Source organism: Pollicipes pollicipes, unplaced genomic scaffold, assembly GCF_011947565.3.
Source record: "Pollicipes pollicipes isolate AB1234 unplaced genomic scaffold, Ppol_2.1 Scaffold_3447;HRSCAF=4054_pilon_pilon_pilon, whole genome shotgun sequence".
In the NCBI taxonomy this organism is placed as follows: domain Eukaryota; kingdom Metazoa; phylum Arthropoda; class Thecostraca; order Pollicipedomorpha; family Pollicipedidae; genus Pollicipes; species Pollicipes pollicipes.
This window is the reverse complement of record NW_023596297.1, coordinates 12,940,647-12,960,331: the sequence shown is the minus strand read 5'-3', so window position 1 is coordinate 12,960,331 and position 19,685 is coordinate 12,940,647. Positions and strand designations below refer to the sequence as shown.

At 47.0% G+C, this 19,685-nt stretch overlaps 1 protein-coding gene across 2 annotated transcripts; it reads left to right on the top strand.

Annotated features, from left to right (window-relative positions):
* The first annotated feature begins 599 nt into the window (after positions 1-599).
* On the top strand, positions 600-6,175 carry bisc (TM2 domain-containing protein 1 biscotti). Of its 2 annotated transcripts, XM_037213945.1 has the most exons (5): positions 600-867; positions 1,435-1,569; positions 3,852-4,044; positions 4,512-4,593; positions 5,069-6,175. In XM_037213945.1, exons 3-5 carry the CDS (start codon positions 3,852-3,854, stop codon positions 5,343-5,345), a joined length of 552 nt encoding a protein of 183 aa, XP_037069840.1. In that variant the 5' UTR covers positions 600-867; positions 1,435-1,569; the 3' UTR covers positions 5,346-6,175. The 2 variants fall into 2 exon arrangements, with proteins under 2 accessions (XP_037069840.1, XP_037069839.1); XM_037213944.1 differs by lacking the exon at positions 1,435-1,569.
* The last annotated feature ends 13,510 nt before the right edge of the window (positions 6,176-19,685 follow it).

The window sequence follows — 19,685 nt, the reverse complement described above, 5'->3', positions numbered from 1 at the left end:
GATACTCTCTTCAATTAATACAGTTTGAATTGCAGCATAGTGAGGTGTTAACTAAACAAAATCACAATTGGACGTAAAACGTACTTTATCAAGGCATGATGATGTGGCACCAGTCACATCAAATAATCCATACTTAGCGACACCTATCCACAGCTCTGTATACTAGTAGTGAAATAAATATCACATAGATGACTAGTACATGACGTATAAAACTGTCGTCAAAACTGCGGATGGATTTCCTGCAAATCAACTGTGTTTTATGGTTTTAAAATGCATCATAAGTCTAGGACATATTTGGCATGGTTGTAGGTCGCAATCAAATACAGCAATTATAGTTATGTATTTTTTCATCCAAACAAAATCAGGCGCAACAGAGAAGGTATACGGACGGTACATTTAGGACTGAAGTTTCATAGAATAATTTGAGTGCACAATGGTCCGTGATTACGTCTGAATCGTTTTGTTTATACCAACAAAATCAGGGGATGTTTACGGTAAAGAATACTTATATAAATTAGCAGCTTTTAGACTTGCACAATTACACCATTTACACCGCTTTTTGTTCAAATGTGGCGCTATAATCATTTGTGGCACGTCGATATACGAACACGAAGCGAATTCTGTTGATACTATTGCTCGCATCTTAACCATCGTGTTCACCAGTTCTTGGAGGCTCGTGGGTGTTACATTAATTGCTACATTCCGTAAGCTTTGGAGATGTCCTGAGGTGTAGCTGTTTTGTTTGAATTTTACCATGTGTTTGTGCACCATGCCGCCTTAATAATTGCAACATCACGATTTACGGATGGAGCATATCATTGGCTGCTGAACCCAGTGCGATGGTTGTCTGCAGGAACTCGAGATAAGGTAAAATATGTTGAAATATTTTTAAGGATTTTATGAGGCCTTTGAATGCATGGATTTAAAGGATCCGGGGCCACTTGGCAGTGCTTGTATGAGCCGTGGCCCCTACCACCTTCATGTGCACTTCCAGGGAAAATGCAGAATTGTTTGGAGAAAGTTCAACATGCCACAATGATTTGTATGGTCCACACAGCCCTCATTGTGTGGCTGCCACCATGTGTGTGTCTGTCAAGGACAAATTGCAAACACCTGTAGGGACTGAAACCCACCATGCCACAAGTGGGTGATTAAAATGCAGGTGCTCTTACCAACTTAGTGAGCCCTCAGGATGAACACAAACACATCCTGAAGTCTTTGTTATGCTCTGATATAAGTGTCTGGATTGGCCTATTCATAAGGCTAATCCAGACACTATAACGGGCATGATGTGAAGAAAATGTAGTTAGAATGTGTGTCTGTCTAGAGAGCAGGCCCACATTCAGATGTGTGCTCTTGCTGCTATCAGCTCAAATTTTTGGCATTATCCAGGCATTAAAAAATGACATCAGTAAAACATTCTATGGGTTTCAGGTACTCTTGATCAAGTTGTGATGTGGGAATTATAACTGTTGTGGCGATAGAGTTCAAGATTTTAGGATGGTCAAACACGAAATGAAAGAAATGTTGTAAACTCTTAACTCTCTTCTGGAAGAACTAGCAAAACAGGTCTGTTTTTGCTGCTGATGTAAATGCAGAAAGCTTACTAAACAACCCTAGAGAATGTTACCTAACCAGCATGCCAAAAAAGATAGCTATATTTATGCATTAATTATATTATTACATCAGCATATGTTATAAGAAACATGCAGAAGTAGTTTAAAAAACATCCTCTGGCAGTTGTCTTGGAACTATCTTCTGGCCCATTTAATGTCAGTACAAATACCACTGCAAAGAATTCAGTCAGCAGCTACTCACCTGCCCAGCCATGATAGCAAAAAAAAAATCAGAAGAGGACTGTTTGATCTTACTTTCCATATAACATTATTGTGATTTTACAATGCTGATCATTCCTGAATATTGATTGACAGTCATGCAGGATATAACTGGTTTAATGGTTGTTTTTCGCCATGTGGGAAGAATGATGGGTGAACAGTGAATTGGGTGGTATAATACATTTGATTTTAACTGAGGTCATCCCACATGCATGGTTATATATAATTAGGGCATTGGTTATACCTATTTCCCATGCCAGATTTTCCACACCTGTGTCTGCTCTGCACACAAACTCTATCCCTTGTTCCATGTTTGCCACATGGGGTGATTGTTTTTGTTTCAGAGGTGTTTATGCTTCTGAACTTAGTTTTTCATTTTGTCTATATCAAACATGTATTGGCCCAAGTGAACCAACTTGTCTCAGAGATGCAAACTGCCTATGTGAATCCGTGCTATTTGGTGACATTTGCTTTTTTTAAAGCACTGCATTGAATAGCAGCAACATGCAGCATCTTGTCAATGTGCTTGAGGATGTCACTGCCATCTCACCCGCTTGGACTCCTCATCTCTTCCCTGACCTGAGTGGCACATGAAAAAAACAGGGAGTTCACAAAATCCCTTGGAAATGTACAAGCAGGCAGGGTGTGACATGTTTGGGGGTAATGGCGAGACAGAGAATATCTTTATTTCAATTAGTGTGTTAGTATGATGGCATTAAATCATTGTTTCGGTGTCAAAATTGGTGTCAAAAATCAAGATTGCTGTGGAGATCAATACTGTTGTGATGTGCCTGGTGTGAGACTGCAAGCTATTGTGCGTTGGTATGCAACCTGACAATTTGCGCGATCACGGGCGCCCGCGCCGGACCGCGGGTCGCCAGGCGCTAGGAGTCAGAGCTCCATGTGACCAGCCGTCGTGATCAGGGCGCCTTGCATGCAAAAACGCTCAACACCCTCACATTCCCGTACTTAATCACGGCGGTGGCATTCTCAGGCATGAAGTCGGCTAAAGCTGGCGCGATAACGGAGACCCATGCGTGACCATGACACCTCTGGCGCCAAGACATGTGGCCTCATTGTAAACAAGTTTGAGCATCTGTGCGTTGGTACCGTGGGTAGCAGCATCTTTGAAACACTGGGCAACTCTGCGTTTCTCCCCGCGTGTTGTTTCGAAGGTCCTTAAAGGGCCATAGTTTCATGCCCGCATTTCTGGATCCGCCCTACCAGTCAGGCTTCCAGCCTTCCCTTGGTCGTGTCTGAGTGCTCCCTGGCCAATTTCGGTTGTAGTTGATGCACACGAATTGCAGCCAGCATGCCCCTGTGTTAACCGTCCAATGAGAGTATGCACGTGGCGAACGGTGTATTCCGCCTAATTCAATCTTAAATGATTATGACCAAAACGAAGATGCCTCATTCAACATTTGCCAAGGGAATGTTACAAACTCACAAGGGAGCTTCTAGATTAATGGTGTCCGGTGTTGTGATTGCTGTTGTTATTGCATGCTTCCGACCGAAGGCTCTTCGGTGAGTGAACTTGCAGATTCCCAAATGTGCTGCTGTGTTGTGTCAGTTACCATGAATTTTTACTTGGTATGTTCAAATCCCCATTACTCCGGATGAATGGACGTCAGCGTACCAGCCAAGTCTTCCAGCGTAAAAACCCTCTTTACAACATTGAAAGGAAAGGACTCGTCAAAGTCCAGAGACTTGTATCAAACAGCGTCGTCATCCATCGCCAAGTTCTGCGGCTGTCATTTTTTTTTGTGCCCACGGCCTCTCATGATACCGCAAATCTGTCCCCGTGTTTCTGAACTAAAATTCCTCGTTCCGGAGCCGAATGTAGGGGCCCGCTGGTTTGCACGCCTCCCCGTTCTTTGTTTCGTGTACCTGCCGGTCCTGAACGCGGTAGGAATTTTCTCGCTCGGTAACGGACGCTGCGGGCCGTAATGCAATTCGGCGAGCAGATTGATCAGTGTCAGATGGAAACCCCGGCCGATGTGTCTGCCTCCTCCACAGATGAGGAGCGTGATGAATCTGCGGTGGGTGCCGGCGATGATCGCAATCTGCGCGATCGTCCATCATGTCGGCGCGGTCTATGAGACGGAGTGTGCGGCCACGCTGCAGATGGGCCAGTACCTGTGTCTGGACCTCAATATCGACCCCAAGACACAGCAGCCAGCCGGATGTACGCCGGAGGGAAAGGCACTGGGTGCGTGTTGAACCGCAGATGTCGCCTGAATGTGTGTTTGATGTATGCACCCTGTTGCGTGTGGCATGCTATTTTTGCGTGATGGAGCCTTGATCTCGAATTATATTTACGTTAATAGTGGCATTTGCCATTTATTCTAGATCATGGTGAAGGGGTCTTGCGGGAATGTTTATAAATTGGTATCCTGATAACCTTGAGGATTTCACCTATAACATATCGACGTGAAATAGCCTTTAGCAAGGTCATCCCTATGTATGGCATACACTATGTAAACACTGATGCCGATTCTACACCGACCTTTCGCGATGTAGACCTTGGAGAACGAGATCTTAGCTTGGTTGTTGTGTTTGCGACTTGGTCAGATTATGAACGTTCGATGTCATGTGTAAAAATACTCCCGCAACGGAAGCCAATGTGTTCTAACCATTCGTCGTGAGCAGCCGTGACGAATTAATATTTGCTTTCAGTTAACTGCACCGTTGCGAATGGAATCATCTGTAAGGAGTCTGGAAACAATACCTTCGAGAAACACATACCGTGCAAGTACACGTGAGTGTGTTAAGAAGTAGGGTTTCCGAAATGCTGAGTGTATCGATCGCACTGTTTGTGGTAAAGCTAACACACATCATATCGATAAAAGTCAAATAGGGCTTGTGTCGCTCACAGGTCTGCTCAGAGTAAGGATTTGTGCTGCACGGCTGTGATTAGACGTTCTGGCTGCGTGATGTGCGTATATACTTTATTTGACATGCTCTTGGGCGTATAAATTTTGAATGCCGTTTGTCCTCGTCATTCCATCATGAACCGGTTATTGTAGTGCACGTACTGAATCAGCGGATCGGAAAACATGCAAAATTGCGGTATGCTTATCATTTCCAACCTGACAGTGCCAACGGCGGTCCGAGTAACAGCGCCAGTGCTGGGACAATGCGCGCCATACGGACAAAGGTCACTGACCTGGCGAGACCCGCATCCGAGCCGTCCCCGGAGCTCCCACTCCAGTCGATGGATGCGCTGCCGACAGGAACGGCTATTCGTTCGAGACATCACTGCTGCTCTCCGTGTTCCTCGGCATGTTGGGCGCCGACCGCTTCTACCTCGGCTACCCGGGCCTGGGCCTCTTCAAGTTCTGCACGCTCGGCTTCATGTTCGTCGGCCAGCTGGTCGACATCATCCTGATCGCCACCCAGGTGGTGAAGCCGGCGGACGGCTCCGACTATGTCATCAGCTACTACGGCGCGGGCCTCGACATCCGCAGCATGGATAACATGACGTACCGGGTGACGCAGCCGGACTGGTAGGCCGCGGACCGGCCCGGGCCGCGCCCGTCCGGCCGGGAGCCACGCCAGGAGGACACGACCGCGGTTGCAGCGCGTGCTGGCACGTGCTTCGCCGACGCTTAGGCTGTGATACGTGCGCTGGGATGGGAAGTGAGCGCGTCTGTGTGTGTGTGTGGATACACACGGACTTGTTCTTTCTGTTTGGGTTTGTGTGAGCCAGCCGGCGCTACCTGTGTGTGTGTGTGTGTGTGATCGTATCATGAAGACCAGCAGTGGTTGCCTGATCTTGCGACAGGAAGGCAGTTGGTTATCCGCATTGTCATGGTGGTGCACCAGAAAGGACCCGTGAGGGCATGGTTTGGCACGTTTTTGGTGTGGCTGAAGTCGACAGCCGTTTTACTTTGGATGCAGCTTGCCGTAGAACGTTCGAGATATCTCTCTTCATTTGATATACACTTCTCCTTTCACAGAACTAGTTCTGATGCATGCCGAAACGGTCATAACATATTGTGCTTCAAATTGATGCGGCGTCGAAGCGTGATGGGATTTTGTTTGCGCTCCAATTTTAATCAAATGCGTTTTTTGCGGATCTTGCCCGATTTGACGGCTTTACAACAGTTTAGCACAATACTCTATATGGGGGAAACTACTGTAGCAGTCTTGTGTACCCTGGAATGCAAGTCAGTGTGATGGCTTGTCCTTGGCATGACAGTGAACATTCCTGTGTGTACATCGGTGCTTTGGTCGTCCGAGCGTAGTGATATGCCTATAGGATTTATTACCTCGGAAAGGAAGGGTGCTACTTTGGGTAGTGCCGAACACTATGTGCGAATTACAATGAGGATTGTCCAGGGTGTTGTCTCTGGAAATGGTGCTTTTGTGGAAGGAATTATGTGTGTGAAATATGGCCCTGATTCAGCGTTTTATCCACTGTCACACGAAAGCTCAATGCCACTGGCTCATGACGTGTGATGAACTTACTGCTGCGTCGGTAGATTCTAAGTTGGATTTGAAGACATTTTCACATGATTACCTGCATTACGAGCCCATTTAAGTGGAAAATATGATTTTATTTGTCCCCGGCAAGGATTCAGTTGTCCATCAGTTTGTGATTACTGAGATATTCGGTCGTGGTAGAGAGGTAGGAGGTTGGACTTTGCGCGATGTCCGCCTTCCTTGTCGGGTTGAGGAGCGCGTGACGCTGTGAAGCCGCAGCAGGTGAGCGCGTCGTGAAGCCCCAATGACGCGCACACTCAAATCGACCGTACGAGCAGCGGTCAGCCAATAAACACGCGTCGGCGACGCTCGACCCCCCCCCCCCCCCCCATTTTCACGCGCTCGCGTAGAATCGCGCGGGATCTGGCCGTTATCACCAGCTCCGGCGGCGGCGACGGCTGGCAAAACATCCAGAATAGTCCGAGGTCGGCGTGGTGAGAGAATGAGCCAGGATGGCGGGTGCTGTTCCTGACAATAGTTCATATTTCTACTGTGGAAAGGAAGGCTTGGTTTGGCTTGCTTTTCCTCCTCCAAAGAAGCGGGACACTCGCAAGATACACATCAGCACGCATCATTCCGGTTACTTAAGGTTCGCGTGACAGACGCAAACGTTGATGCTAGTTAATTAATCCTTCGTACAATAGCGTTTAATAAGTCTTAAACATGCAGAGGTATCTTAGAGAACTTTACGAGAGCATTTGAGCACCACACCAGTGCACCTGCACATGAACGGGTCGCGCGAACCGCCCAGGTATGGACTTTGGCTAGCCTTCCGTGACATTACCGCGATAGAAGTGGTGTCAGTCGTTCGCGATAGAAAAGTGGTGTCAGTCGTTCGCGATAGAAAAGTGATGTCAGTCGTTGACTTTGACTAGCTCCATGACTCAGCGTGGGAGACGCGAGCATGGCTGGAATCCTGGCCATGAGACGCTAGCCGACATCTTACGTAATTCATTCGAGTTTTATCGCGGCATCGGACGTGATAGTTCTGTAACCTAGGCAACAGTAGAAGTCGCGATCTCTTACTACTAAGCCATTAGAAACGTTCATTAAGTAGCTGCGTAATGGAACATTGGAGCCAGAACAGAGCCAGCCCATTTAAGACGTGTGTTCATTCCGTGACACCAGCCAAGTGCAGCAGAGATTCTGGTTCCCATCAATATATCCTCAATTGTGTGGTGTGCGTTTCCATGACCATAAAATGGTGCATCCCTAGGAAAATGTGTGTGATGTTAATTGATATCTAGGGTTACCATGTTCATGGGTGTTTTAAACAGTTTGGGTGGCTTAAGTAGTAGAAGCACTGCATTAAGTCCGGATATGATAATTGAGAACCAATTTTTTGAAATTTTATCAAATGATCCGCTGAGATCTTAAATCCTCTCCAAAATATTGTTGAAAGATCTTGAGCCTGGGACATGTTTTAAACTTTTGTCGCAGGAGCTTCTAAGATCTTGGGTATTTTTTAAGTTTGCAGCAGGATCTAAGGAATTTCGCATGTTGTAATTTGTCCTGGAGGATCTATTGAGATCTTAAAGTTTCCTTCACATTTTGCCAAATAATCCTTTGGGGCCCATTCGTGCAACTGAGCAAATAATTTTAGTTGCGTATGTTTGTCAAGTTCGTGGTCAGCATGGCTGTTATAATTTGAGGGTTCGAATATTGACTTTTATCACTGACATGATGGTCATTCCACGACGGATCGACCGCGGACGGGCACTGGTTTGTGCTTTGAATGGGTACCGTGCATTTCAACACGGTACTCATTCAAATTTGAGGAAAACACATTTATGCGGTAATCATATCGCCACAATACGAATGTGCAGGTTAAGAATCATGTGTTGTACCCAATAAGGTACTAGGAGCAGACGAAATCCCGCAACGACGTCACGAATCCTACTTTTCAACTTATTCTGGTGAAACATGTTGCGGAGTGTAATGTTTTGGAAAAGTATTCTGGCAACTGAACACTTTTTTGTTAAGCATGGCCCAATGCAGCATTCAAAGTCAACAAGGTTCATAGAGTTACCTAGTTTGACCTTTCGTCTAATTCTCTGAAGGTATGATGCTCAAAAATTCATTAAAACCGATACACAATTGAAGAGTGGTCAATTGCCGTTCAGACACAAAGAAAGAAACTGGATCTCTTCTTACCCGGTCGCAAATCGACCTCAAACATCGGCGGATCCCGCATGGCGGATCACACACGGCGGATCACACACGGCGGATCACGCACGGCGGATCCCGCACGGCCGATCACGCACGGCCGATCACACACGGCGGATCACGCACGGCGGCACGCCACAAGCCGACCGACCAGTAATCGGGTGCTCGGACGCGATCGCCTCACTCCGCCGGGAACTGTGACAGCGACCTTAAAATCAAACGGGGTTCCGGAGCAATGTTTAAATGAAGCCTGTATATTTGTTGGATTTAAGTACTTGTCATCCATCCTGAGTCACGTAGATAGAAAACTAAATTGTATTTCAATGACGCAGCCGTGCAGCCGTGCAGCCATAAATCACCAGTTCCAACGTCGTCGTTTGCAGCATGCTATGCCAGTGACCACTTGCTCATCTCGATTGATATAAATGTGAAAAAAGTAAAACGAGTACCTTTAAACTCTTCGTTGTTTGCTATGCGTAGTAGGCTTTGTTCAACTAATTCGTTACAATCAATGTTCATCATTGCATTCATCTCTCACGGGATTGCCTCGGATATTCGAGCAGCCATGCTCACCGATGTAATTGTAGCCGAGATGTGCTTCTCCATGATTAATGGGGAAGGCGACTCCAGCTGCACGTTCCCTTCAGCGTTCGTACGTTTTTTTTTTTGACTTGTATCCTAAGCGTCACTCCGTTTTATGGATTTCTTCAACTCTCACATACATGTCAAGTACGCCTACGAATGGAAATGAAACGGCAAGCCCAAACTACGTTGTTACGAAACAAACCACAGGATCATTCGCATAAAGAAAGCGTGCACGCATGTTTACGGCAGATAAATCACGATTGAAGCGTACCAATTTGTTCCTGCCCGTGATGTGTTCTGCAGAGGATTTCATAAACTGCGTCCATGGTTTGCTTGCTACCTAACCAGCAATGTGGTAGGTGCAGCTGCGAAACATATCCTGTGACGTTAGGATATGATTCTTGAGCATTACAGATTTCAGGCGATTAACGGTGACGTCAGGCAATTAACGCTGCCCCGATTTCGGTGTTCGGGCCTTTCCAATGAGAGGTCGCAAGGAAGTGCAATACAAATTTAAGGCCCAAATCCTCAATATGGTGACGCATGTTGAGAAAATTGCTTTTGTTTCATATTGGGTCAGGCAGCAAAAGGTAAAGCAAAGAACTGGTTTTCTACTTGGGTGGAAACTTTTCATCATGGGTAGCACCTTTTCATGGCGGTTGTATACTGCGGCTGTTAAACAGACATAACATCAATGATCATGCAGATAGTTTGGCTGACGAGATCACTGGCCGTTTTGAAGCATGGCGCAAATAGATGTGTACTGCTAAGTCCCTACTGGCTTGAGTGTTTTTGCAACTTTGTTCGATTTGTCTCATCTCGAGCCGTTGCGATTTCCATAGTTCCCTGCAACGACAAACAACCCATTCCAGACCATGGTGTCGTTGTCAACCTGGCAAGCATACAAAACAAGGTCGAGAAATTGTGCTGAATTATTCTGTATCAAGTGTTCCACACAAACGCCACCATCAAAATTATTGTACCCGATCAACACACGCAGGCATGTGCCGGGGACGGGGAGCATGCTCATTTCGCCTGTTGAACATTTGCATGGTCAAAGCAGTAGGTTTGTTCTCACATGAATGAATAGAAATGGATCCAGTCATGGAATTTTTGCGTGTGATTGTGTCAACATGCACCTTGGAATCATGATCGCGAGAATCAGGAATCGTGAGGTCACGATCACGCGATCCGGGTTCGCTCTTCCTGTGCTGAGTTCGATCCTGCTGTTGATTCCGGGCTTTTGTCCATAGATTCCATGGCTCCGAGATACCCACTTGTTGGCCAGGTTGTATAAATATTTGAACTGGTGAATGGCTATGCCTTTTCTAGCAGGTCTATGCCGTTTATCCTCAATTTCTTCCAAACCCTTTACAGAATTCTTATCTAGAAAACTACCGAGGATTTTGCTCAAGCTCCTCTTTGTTGCTTTGTGCTTCAGTTCAAATGGCTCTGCAAATTTATTCAGTTTAGCAGGAAAATTCTGAACATTTGTAACAACTTAGCAAGCAAACAAATATTGTTTGTGACGATTGCGAATGGTTCGAACCGCACTCACCACAACATTGCCTCGCCATATGAACAATCTTTCTGTTCTTCGGCATATTTCAAATGGTCATTTTTATTGAGCATTCCCTAGAGCCACCTCTTAAAAGCGGCTGAACTGTAGGTATTTGTATTGCCGACTCCCGGCAACGCGGCTCTTCATACTTTGGCCCTTGTTTGGGTCCCGGCCTGGCTTACCCGGAGCCGGCGTCGAATTAGATGCGTGCCGTGTCGAATTCGACGTGTGCGGTTCCAGCCGTGCTGGGCCAGCACCCAAAACGGCCTTACTCCGGCTCAATGCTAGATTGGCAAATAACGAAGTAAATTCAGACCAGTAGTTTGCTTCTTCTCGTGCTGAGCTTCAGCCCGACTTTATACAAGAGTTATCGATGCGCTACGAGGACTCGGAGCACACAGCCTTGCCATCTGCGCGACTCGCGGAGGACGACATGTGTGTAAGGTCGATTCACACGCACCTTTCGTCCAGGTATTGTAGAGTTTCGGGAGAATGTGTCAGTGGCTGGGTCTAAAACTGAAATGGACGATTTTGAGTCCACGGTCACAGTTCCCGACGGAGTGAGCCGATCACCCCCGGCCACCCGCTGCCGCCCGGTCAGTCGGGTCATGGTGTGCCGCTGTGTGTGCCAATGTTCAGATTCGATTTACTATCGAGATAAAAAAGATCTCATCGAATTCTTTCGTTTCCTGAAGGGCAATTTAGTTGCCTCTCATTTCATGTCGGTCTTATAACATAAAAATTTTTAAGTGTTTTTTAGAAGACTAGGTCAAAGGCCGAAGTATGCGCCTACATGTATTTTATTAACCTTGAATGTTATATTGAGTCATGCTTCAGAAAAACCAGACATTCAGCTTTGCCATGCACTTGTCCCAAATGTTATGGCTCTGCCAACTGTTTGCCCTAGAGCGAGTTTGAAAACAGGACTCCTGACGTCAGCGCGTATTTTCATCTGGTGCTAGTTCCTTATCGGTACGACGTAGGGCTCTAAAACTTAAGGAATCATTTTGGCCGTTTAATTGTGCCTCATATACGGGGTTTCGTTAAATGTAAAAGGGGTAACGCGTATCCCTCCGGTTGATTTGTCGTGGAATGATCCACAACTATTTTAGATCTCATATATAATTTACACTTATTGACACCCTGTCATTTATTTGCAACCAAGTTATGTTTCATAGCTATATACATGGGCCAGAACAGCTTTCAGGATTATGTAATGTGCCCAGCGCTGACATCTGTACCCTGTCAGTAATCCACTCATTTTCATTTACAGCATGTGCTGGCTGTTGGCTCTCCATAATTAATTTCCATCACTCATTCTCTAAATATTGTTGTCCCTGGCTGCAAATTACTAATATCAGAAGCATGTTAAACGTGCTTGGTTCAAGCAACTGCCGTATTCTTCTAGTAGACATTACCTGCTGTTAAGGCTTAGAAATGGATTTCAGCCGTAGGATTTTCTGGAATACTGAAACATATCGTGACTACAAGATAGTATTTTCAAAAAATATTGCCAATAACTTCGTATGTTTGCGCGTATTCCCTAACGACGGTAACCTTTATGTCCGTCCACGGCACCGTGATCTCATTTCTGTTCGCAGTATGCAAACATCATATTTCAGTCAGTTCGCTTAGTTGGAAGCATATGTGACAGATATGCCGGACAAGCTTATAAATTAGAAGTTAAATTAGGAAAATTAGCAGTTAAAAAGCAGTTAAGCAGTTAAAAAAGCAGTTTAAAAAGCAGTTAAAAGGAAAAGGGCCGCTGAAGTATGAAACCTGACTAAACGCTGATTTTCGAAAGAGCGTACTTAACACGCTCTCCATCTGAAGGCATAACCAGTGCGCAGCTTCCTTATCAGTTTTGTGATCTTCCCGTGACTTGGGCTCGGCTCCCACAACGCTGAGAAAAATGTGGGCCAAATCTAGGGAGACACCCGTTCGTTGACTATTTTGGGAGCTAGGTTGCGTCACTTTCTGTTTTTCGCCCTCCCCGTCGCACTCATTTTGCAAACTTACTTCCCTGTGCCTATCTATAACCCCAATCCCAGGATTTTAGTTAAAAAGCAGTCAACACTCACGCTGTAGTATTTTGTTTTGTCTGTGGGTGATTATGGTAGGCAACCCGCCCGACATTTGGCCCAAAAGGGCCACGATTATGCGTCGTAGATAGTGCTTGGTGTCAAAGGCATTTAACGATGCCCGATTTAAAGCCCTGGAATCGTCCGACGAGCGTATAGGGCAGGTCACTCAGAATGCATGGAAACAAGGAATTGCAAAAATGAAGCTTTCTGAGCATAGGGCAATACTTTGACGTTAGAGCACAACACAAGAGCGTAATCCGAGTCGAGCTGCGATTGCGAAGAGGGCCTTCTGCCCACCTGACGTAAAAAGGTAACCATGGGTCACTATATTTCATAGATACTGCCTGCAATGGTTATTGGGATACCAAGGGACACCAAAAACGAGTCGTGTGCTCTTGGGCTGTTCTTACGCACTGATGACAAGCTCAACAGCAGTGACGTAGCCTCCTGCCCCTCGCGGAAGATGGTGACCCCGTCCCCCCGCCTCGGGAGGTGATGAGGGTCCAACTGGGCCCGGGGGGCTTCGGACTTTCTTGACAGGTTAAGACGCTCGCTAGGATTCTACGGCATATAAACGGGCCCATGAGACATTCAAATAGAAAACCCAACGTAAAACGGCCCAGAAAAACAGGCCATTTTCAGATACGCTGTCTAGCTCTGCCCAACAGTGCCATCCGCTACCAACATGCAGCGAAAAGCTGTGTTAAAATTGATCCGCAAACCTCCAGTGATGGCATCATGGTTCCGTGATATGACACGGCCGAGTTCCATTGTTTTGCAAAGCATACGTATTGAATGTATCATCAGCTGAACCAAATTTCACAGTTTTCCGTCTAGCCATTTTCATGTTTCCTTAAAGGCGATTCAGGGAAAGCAGTCATTCCCGCAATCCCAAGCAGGGTCATTCGAATGTCTGTATGGTACAACAGGGCCAGACATGTCGGCACCCAAGTCACCTCCGCACCAGCGGGACACATGTTTTATGCACCTTTATACTCTTGGTTATCAGGTCGCGTTAAGACGAACTGGAACACCTCATAGCTGCCCACTAATCTTGATCATACCACGTAGCTGAACCACCACCGTGGCGGCTAGAGACTATTATCGACTACCTTTTTCTGCTTGCTTTCGCGCCGTTATCCTGCCACTATGCCGGATAAGCCGCTGTGCTGACGTCATCTGATTTGACGCCGGGCGTGGCGCCTCCAAGTCGGGAATGGACCGGGGGTGACATCAAGACTTTGGATGGTGTAGGCTGTGTCTCGCTTCGTCACGTCAAGAGAAGGGTTGCTATATCTGCAGCATTTGTCAGGTTATGTGCAACAGTTTTTGACACAAGGCATGTTCTGCTCAATCGCGTAGATCACATCACATCACATCAAGGTCTGTGCAACCGGGCCATTTATTGACTGCGCAAGAAGCGATACATAAATAAGCGAAAACCATTATCAAATGCTCCTCAAGGAACGGCACATGCTGTTGATGAAAAGGCTTACTGATTTAATCACCATAACATTTTCACCAAAGTTCAAGCCCAGGCGCCTGGCCAGTTATCGCTGCGGCTTAGCGACTCCGCGCTAAGCCTACATACTTAGCTGCCTTTATGGACTGACCTTTCCCTCCCATACGCACAAACACCATGCTTTCGACCTCTCTCCATCTGTTCGGGAAACCCCAATCTCCGGAATAATCGCCAGCTCCGACGCCCCCTCCCTCCCTCCCCCCCCCCCCCCCTCCGCCTCCGGTGGCGGCTGGCTATGCGACGCGAGCGACGGTAGGCACATGGTGACATTTGCGCAGAGCGCAGACACACGACACACCTCCACGGTGTCGGCAACTGATCTTGACACGTTCATGGAATATATTAGTCGAAGGATTGCGGCAAATGTCACTGCGTGCCAGCGGCGGCTGATCGCTCGGCCGAATCGTCCGAGCCTCGCCCATGGGCTGATGGGAAGGAGATGCATCTCCTGCCCATGAGATAGCGTCAGAGCGTGTGGGAGTAAGAGCTTGGTGGGCGCGGACGCGCGGCTGAACCGCAGAGCCACGCCACGAAATCGCCGGTATAGGTCGTAGCAATAATTCTGAAAGGGTTTAACATGATGTTAAGAATCCAATCATCGTCTATCATTTGCACACTCTTTCGAGCACATGATACAAGGCTACTCTCCCCGGCCTGTTTCAAAATGGCCGGCCGTATTGGACGGACTTCGAGCCCACGCGCCCGGCGTAACAGCTTCAAGTACAGAGGCACTGAATGTAGGGCCACTGAAAGCAGGCTGAGGATATACAGCAGCATGCACGATCGGGTCACCCCCGACATACACCGTGTTTTTATACGGGTCAACAGCCATCAGGGCCAGTCTAAAATGTTGCATTGCCGGAAAACGATGCTGAACGGATGCGGTATGGCATACTTCAATGTTTTTTGCTAAATGTTGGCAGATGAAAACTCCCAGCAGCAGACATCAAGGCAAAGCGAGGTGGCTCCCTTTGAATTGCAAGTTTCTTGCTTGTTTTTCACTACAAATGACTCCTGAGAGAAAGCAAATATCGGCGAGTTCCGTTGTCGTTAAGCTCCGCCCCTCCCTCCCCTTATAAGAAATCCTGGCTACACCCCTGTCAGGTAGTCACCTTAAAATAAGCTGATTCTGAACGAATGTAATGATATTTTACGACATGTTGCAAATCACAAAGATGAGTTATGTACACTTGGTAGAGCGAGCGTGCGTGGTGTCGGGCCGCGTCAGCACTATTTGCGGCAAGCTCATCTACCGTGACGGCCCACGGAACTCCATAGCATGTCTTGTACGTCTCATCGCGAAAAGTTCCATGGGTAAAATGTCGTTTGTTTTTTATAGCGGTTAAAAGAGGCTTTATGCAGTACATGCCCAAACGAGGTTTTCATTATGAGGTGCCTAGATGATCAGTGGTCTTACGCTGACATAAAATCTTATTATTTAGATGATCAGTGGTCTTACGCTGACATAAAATCTTATTATTTAGATGATCAGTGGTCTTACGCTGACATAAAATCTTATTATTTAGATGATCAGTGGTCTTACGCTGACATAAAATCTTATTATTTACTTAAAACTGGCGTAGAACCTCCCCAGGCTGTTTGGTCCGTAATATGCGAATCACTTTCATAAATTGTGGTAACGGGTTCTCAAAAGCTCTAGGTGCTCGTAAATAAGCCTGCATTCTAAATTTCTGTGGACCCGTCCACGGAGACAGATACAGAAGTATGCCACTTGTTCTCAGCTTAACCCCTCCATTCTTCTTCTTGGCACTGCTCATGACAAAAGTACCAATGAGAAGAGAGTAACTGTACTGAAAGTCGTAGTTTGAAATTGTTGTGAAGATGAGACCAGTAGAGGTGCGATCTGTTACAGAAATATTGACAACGACCAACAATCATCCGTTTGTTCTTTTTGGAGCCACTGCTGCCAAATTGAATAACGCTACGTGATTGGTGTCAAGACATTTTGGATATCTTGGCCACGAATGTAACCTAGACATTTGCATAAAAGCACGTGCAAAAAAGGACATGCTCGATGTTCAATCAGGCAACTAAACTATCGCCAGTTGCGACAAAACTTGATATGAAGAGCTGTCACGGGCACTGATAACGATTCTCGAGTTTTTGGACCTCTGTGCCCGGCCGTTTTCCGGCGGCGATGACCCTGGAAGATGACCAAATGACGGGAATGCCTTAAATAAGACGATGATGACTCCGGGACAATAACACACTTTTTCCAAAGGCAGCATAACATACATACGGTACAATGCACTAAGGGGTGGTATAACAAAAAATTGAATTGTTGCCACCATTATTGGGCTACTATGTGGCAGCTTCGATTTGTTAAAGACCGGGCTCACTTTTCACCTGGGCGGTGCGAGCGTGAGCATGTCGGGCAAACCGGCGCGGCGCAGTGGTGCCGGCCGGCCAGCCACACGCGCTGCCCACCCCCTGCCGGCTGGCCACGCGCGCAACCCACCGCCCGCCAGCCGACTAGCGCGCTACCCAGCCCACTTGGCCTCCCCACGAACTTGTGAAGTCAAAAGCTAATGTTGTGCCACCACCCCGAAGCAATGGTGTATTGGCTGGCACTCCTATCTCGTCTTTCCCGGCCGAGATTGGCTAGTCCTGAACGGTACCTGTGAATTTTAAAAGCGTTTGGAAGTGCACTGAGTATGTTTTGAATGTGTGCGTTACAGGGTAAACAACTTATTTACTGTGCAAGCCGAGAGGCTATTATTATCAGAACCTTGTGGTGAAACACGCAGGTGGGCTCAGAAGCAGGCGGAGCGCCGGGCTTTGCAGTTATATGCTATACTACAAGCTCTGTCAGTACAGATGGCTGTCTTTACAACGGAACAATGCACTGTATTTATGGTGCTTGAGCTTGTTCAGGGACAAAGTAAGAGAATCCTCATCACTGTGAACGATTCCCGTGTTCTCACAGTTCTTAACCCTCACTATTGCGGGACGCATCTGCTGAGGCCGTCTACTCAAGAACAGTTGCATCATTTGCACGGCAGGAGGAGGGAGGGCGGGCTTTATGTGGTACCCAGTCATGCTGAAGCAATGGCGAACAGGTGGGCGGGTTCTGCAGCGAACAAGCTGTGCCCAAGCGAAGGTCCATTCATCTCACGATATCCAGTGAAGCGCAGCAAGCTACATGAATAAGTCCATAACAGCTTCTTGGGGCTCCTTCACGGATTAAAATTCGGATGACGTTTGAAATTTCCGTGCGTTGCTTCCTATGCAGTGCTCATGGCAATGATGATGCCGGATTTTTTTCTCCGATCATCTTTATTCATCCCTTAAAAAGCATGCAGAAAGCATTGCATGACTTCAAGAGAAGCTCTCACCCGATATGATAAGTTACTTAATCTAGCTCGCACAATTCCCCAATCCTTGGGACGTAATCTCTCATGGCGCCGCATCGCGTTTGTTGACGTCTAGTGCCAATTGATAGTTCATAAAGCTTCTGGGCCGGTGGGTTGTGATTTCCCATTGGAAATGTTGGTTTGAGCAATGCGAACGATGTTCAACGGGTCCGGTTGCCAGATCAGGTAACTATGCGATCGTTCAGTGGCGGGATATTTTTCGATGAAAATTCGCAACAAAGACCCTCTAGCAAGGCAGCCGAGCCTAAGGAGCTTAGTATGAAAGCATGCACGATTAAGCTAGAGCTGTTTCCGAATGGGTCAAAGACATGTTGTTCCTCCTGTGCAAGAATGCTACATTTGGACCTAGAGGGCAAGGCACGCACGCTTAAGTCAGGAATAGTTCTGGCAGACCCAAAAACGTGCTCCTCCTGTGCAACAAATATGACTTTGAGAACGCCTGAGTCCGTGGTCGTAATAAGTATGCCTGTCTTGGGCAAGGGCAAGGAAATGACCTGACCTGATCTGGCCTGGAATGATCAGACGTGCTATCATTGCCACATTGCACCAGCCACATTGTATGGCACAAAAAGCCTTCCGGCACCCTGCCTGACCGGAATGGTCAGTGCAAAAAAGTTTTATGCACCGGAATGATGCGACTTGGAAACCGACGGTAACAGAGTGTTAGCGGATTGGGGGTTCAAAAAACAAGCTCTGCGCTCCACACAATGCCACAGTTTCCAGCCGTTCGAAATAAACTTATTGCAGTTATGCGTGGATGATTTGTCCCACGGGACAGGGGGTTTGTCCCTAGATGAGGGCAAAGGGGTGAAAGCTTGCGTACCTGAGGCCACATCAGCGTTATCGAGTTAACGTTTCCAAGCTGTTTCACAATTACGGAACGCTTGACACATTGCCCATGCAACACTGTTCCTCACGTTCGGGACGTCGGATTTATTTGTTAACAGTATTTTCTGAATATTTTTGAAAGTGTGAATATCTGGGATCGTAGCTAACGCTAAGCAGTTATTGTTGTGTGAGCCCCGACCCTTACCACCAGATTTCATAATTCCAGGTCAACGACAAATGTGGTGACGAAAGTTCAACGTGCCGCAATGCTCGGCACGGTCCGTCCCGTCTCCTGACGTCACCTGACCTTTAGACACCATTCACGAATCCATGATCACGTGGTTTAGTTGTGCTTTATGCTTGCTTTGCTGCGCGAGGAGCCGGCACCTTTGTTGTCAGTGCAACACTGCCCCCAGCCGCATAAAATTGCTTCCCATCTTAATGATAGCGTGTCTTAATCCTTTGCTCAGATTTGACCGGTCACTACGCTACTTGAACACACAATTGATGAGAGTCAATGATTTTTTTTTAAACGAAAGATACATTACAGGAACTTCGCCTAACAACTGCCTCGCTTTAATCTCGCCTCGTCGGCTGGTTTCTAATGAGGATATGCTGTAGTCCATAAACCCCACGTTTTGATGGTGGCTCTAAAGACTGAATACCTCCACCGACCTTAGCTCCTGCCGGAACAGCGCAGGTGGATCTCATCTTGTCCCCGCGTCTTTGATTTACTTACTGAGTAAAAACACCTCCATACAATCTTGGCAGAAGGCCGGAGGTTACCATCTCAGCAGGACGCTAGCGCTGGCTCTGGTAATGGTGTCCGTACAGCACGCCGGACAGCGCCTCTGATGCACGGCGATCATCAATGGTCTGTCACGTATGTTGTTTTCTGAGCTCTGACATCGGCACAAATAACAGCCACAGTTAGCTTTAATGAAGAGCTTCGTTTCCGCTGAGGATTATTGAGCGCCTGGCTGAATAAGCCAGCCGTCTGTTGTCTTCAAAAGGTCGCGTGTCATTACAGTCGGGATTCAACACAGTACGGTCATTACACTCATACATTGCAGCCAGAGTTAGTCATTAAAAACCAACTCTGTCTGGGTGGAGCTGGGGATGTTTAAGCCACTATCAGTCATTTTACTTCTACGAAGTGGGTGAAAGCTCGACACAGGGGAATGGGGAGGCACTACTTCGCGGAAATAACGTTGCGCCTGTGGC

Bases quoted from the DNA above. Each gene is read 5' to 3' on its own strand.
- bisc (XM_037213944.1), top strand. From the start codon at position 3,852: ATGAGGAGCGTGATGAATCTGCGGTGGGTGCCGGCGATGATCGCAATC. The intron at 4,045-4,511 runs GTGCGTGTTGAA...ATTTGCTTTCAG, and splicing joins GCCGGAGGGAAAGGCACTGG to TTAACTGCACCGTTGCGAAT. The intron at 4,594-5,068 runs GTGAGTGTGTTA...CGCTGCCGACAG, and splicing joins CACATACCGTGCAAGTACAC to GAACGGCTATTCGTTCGAGA.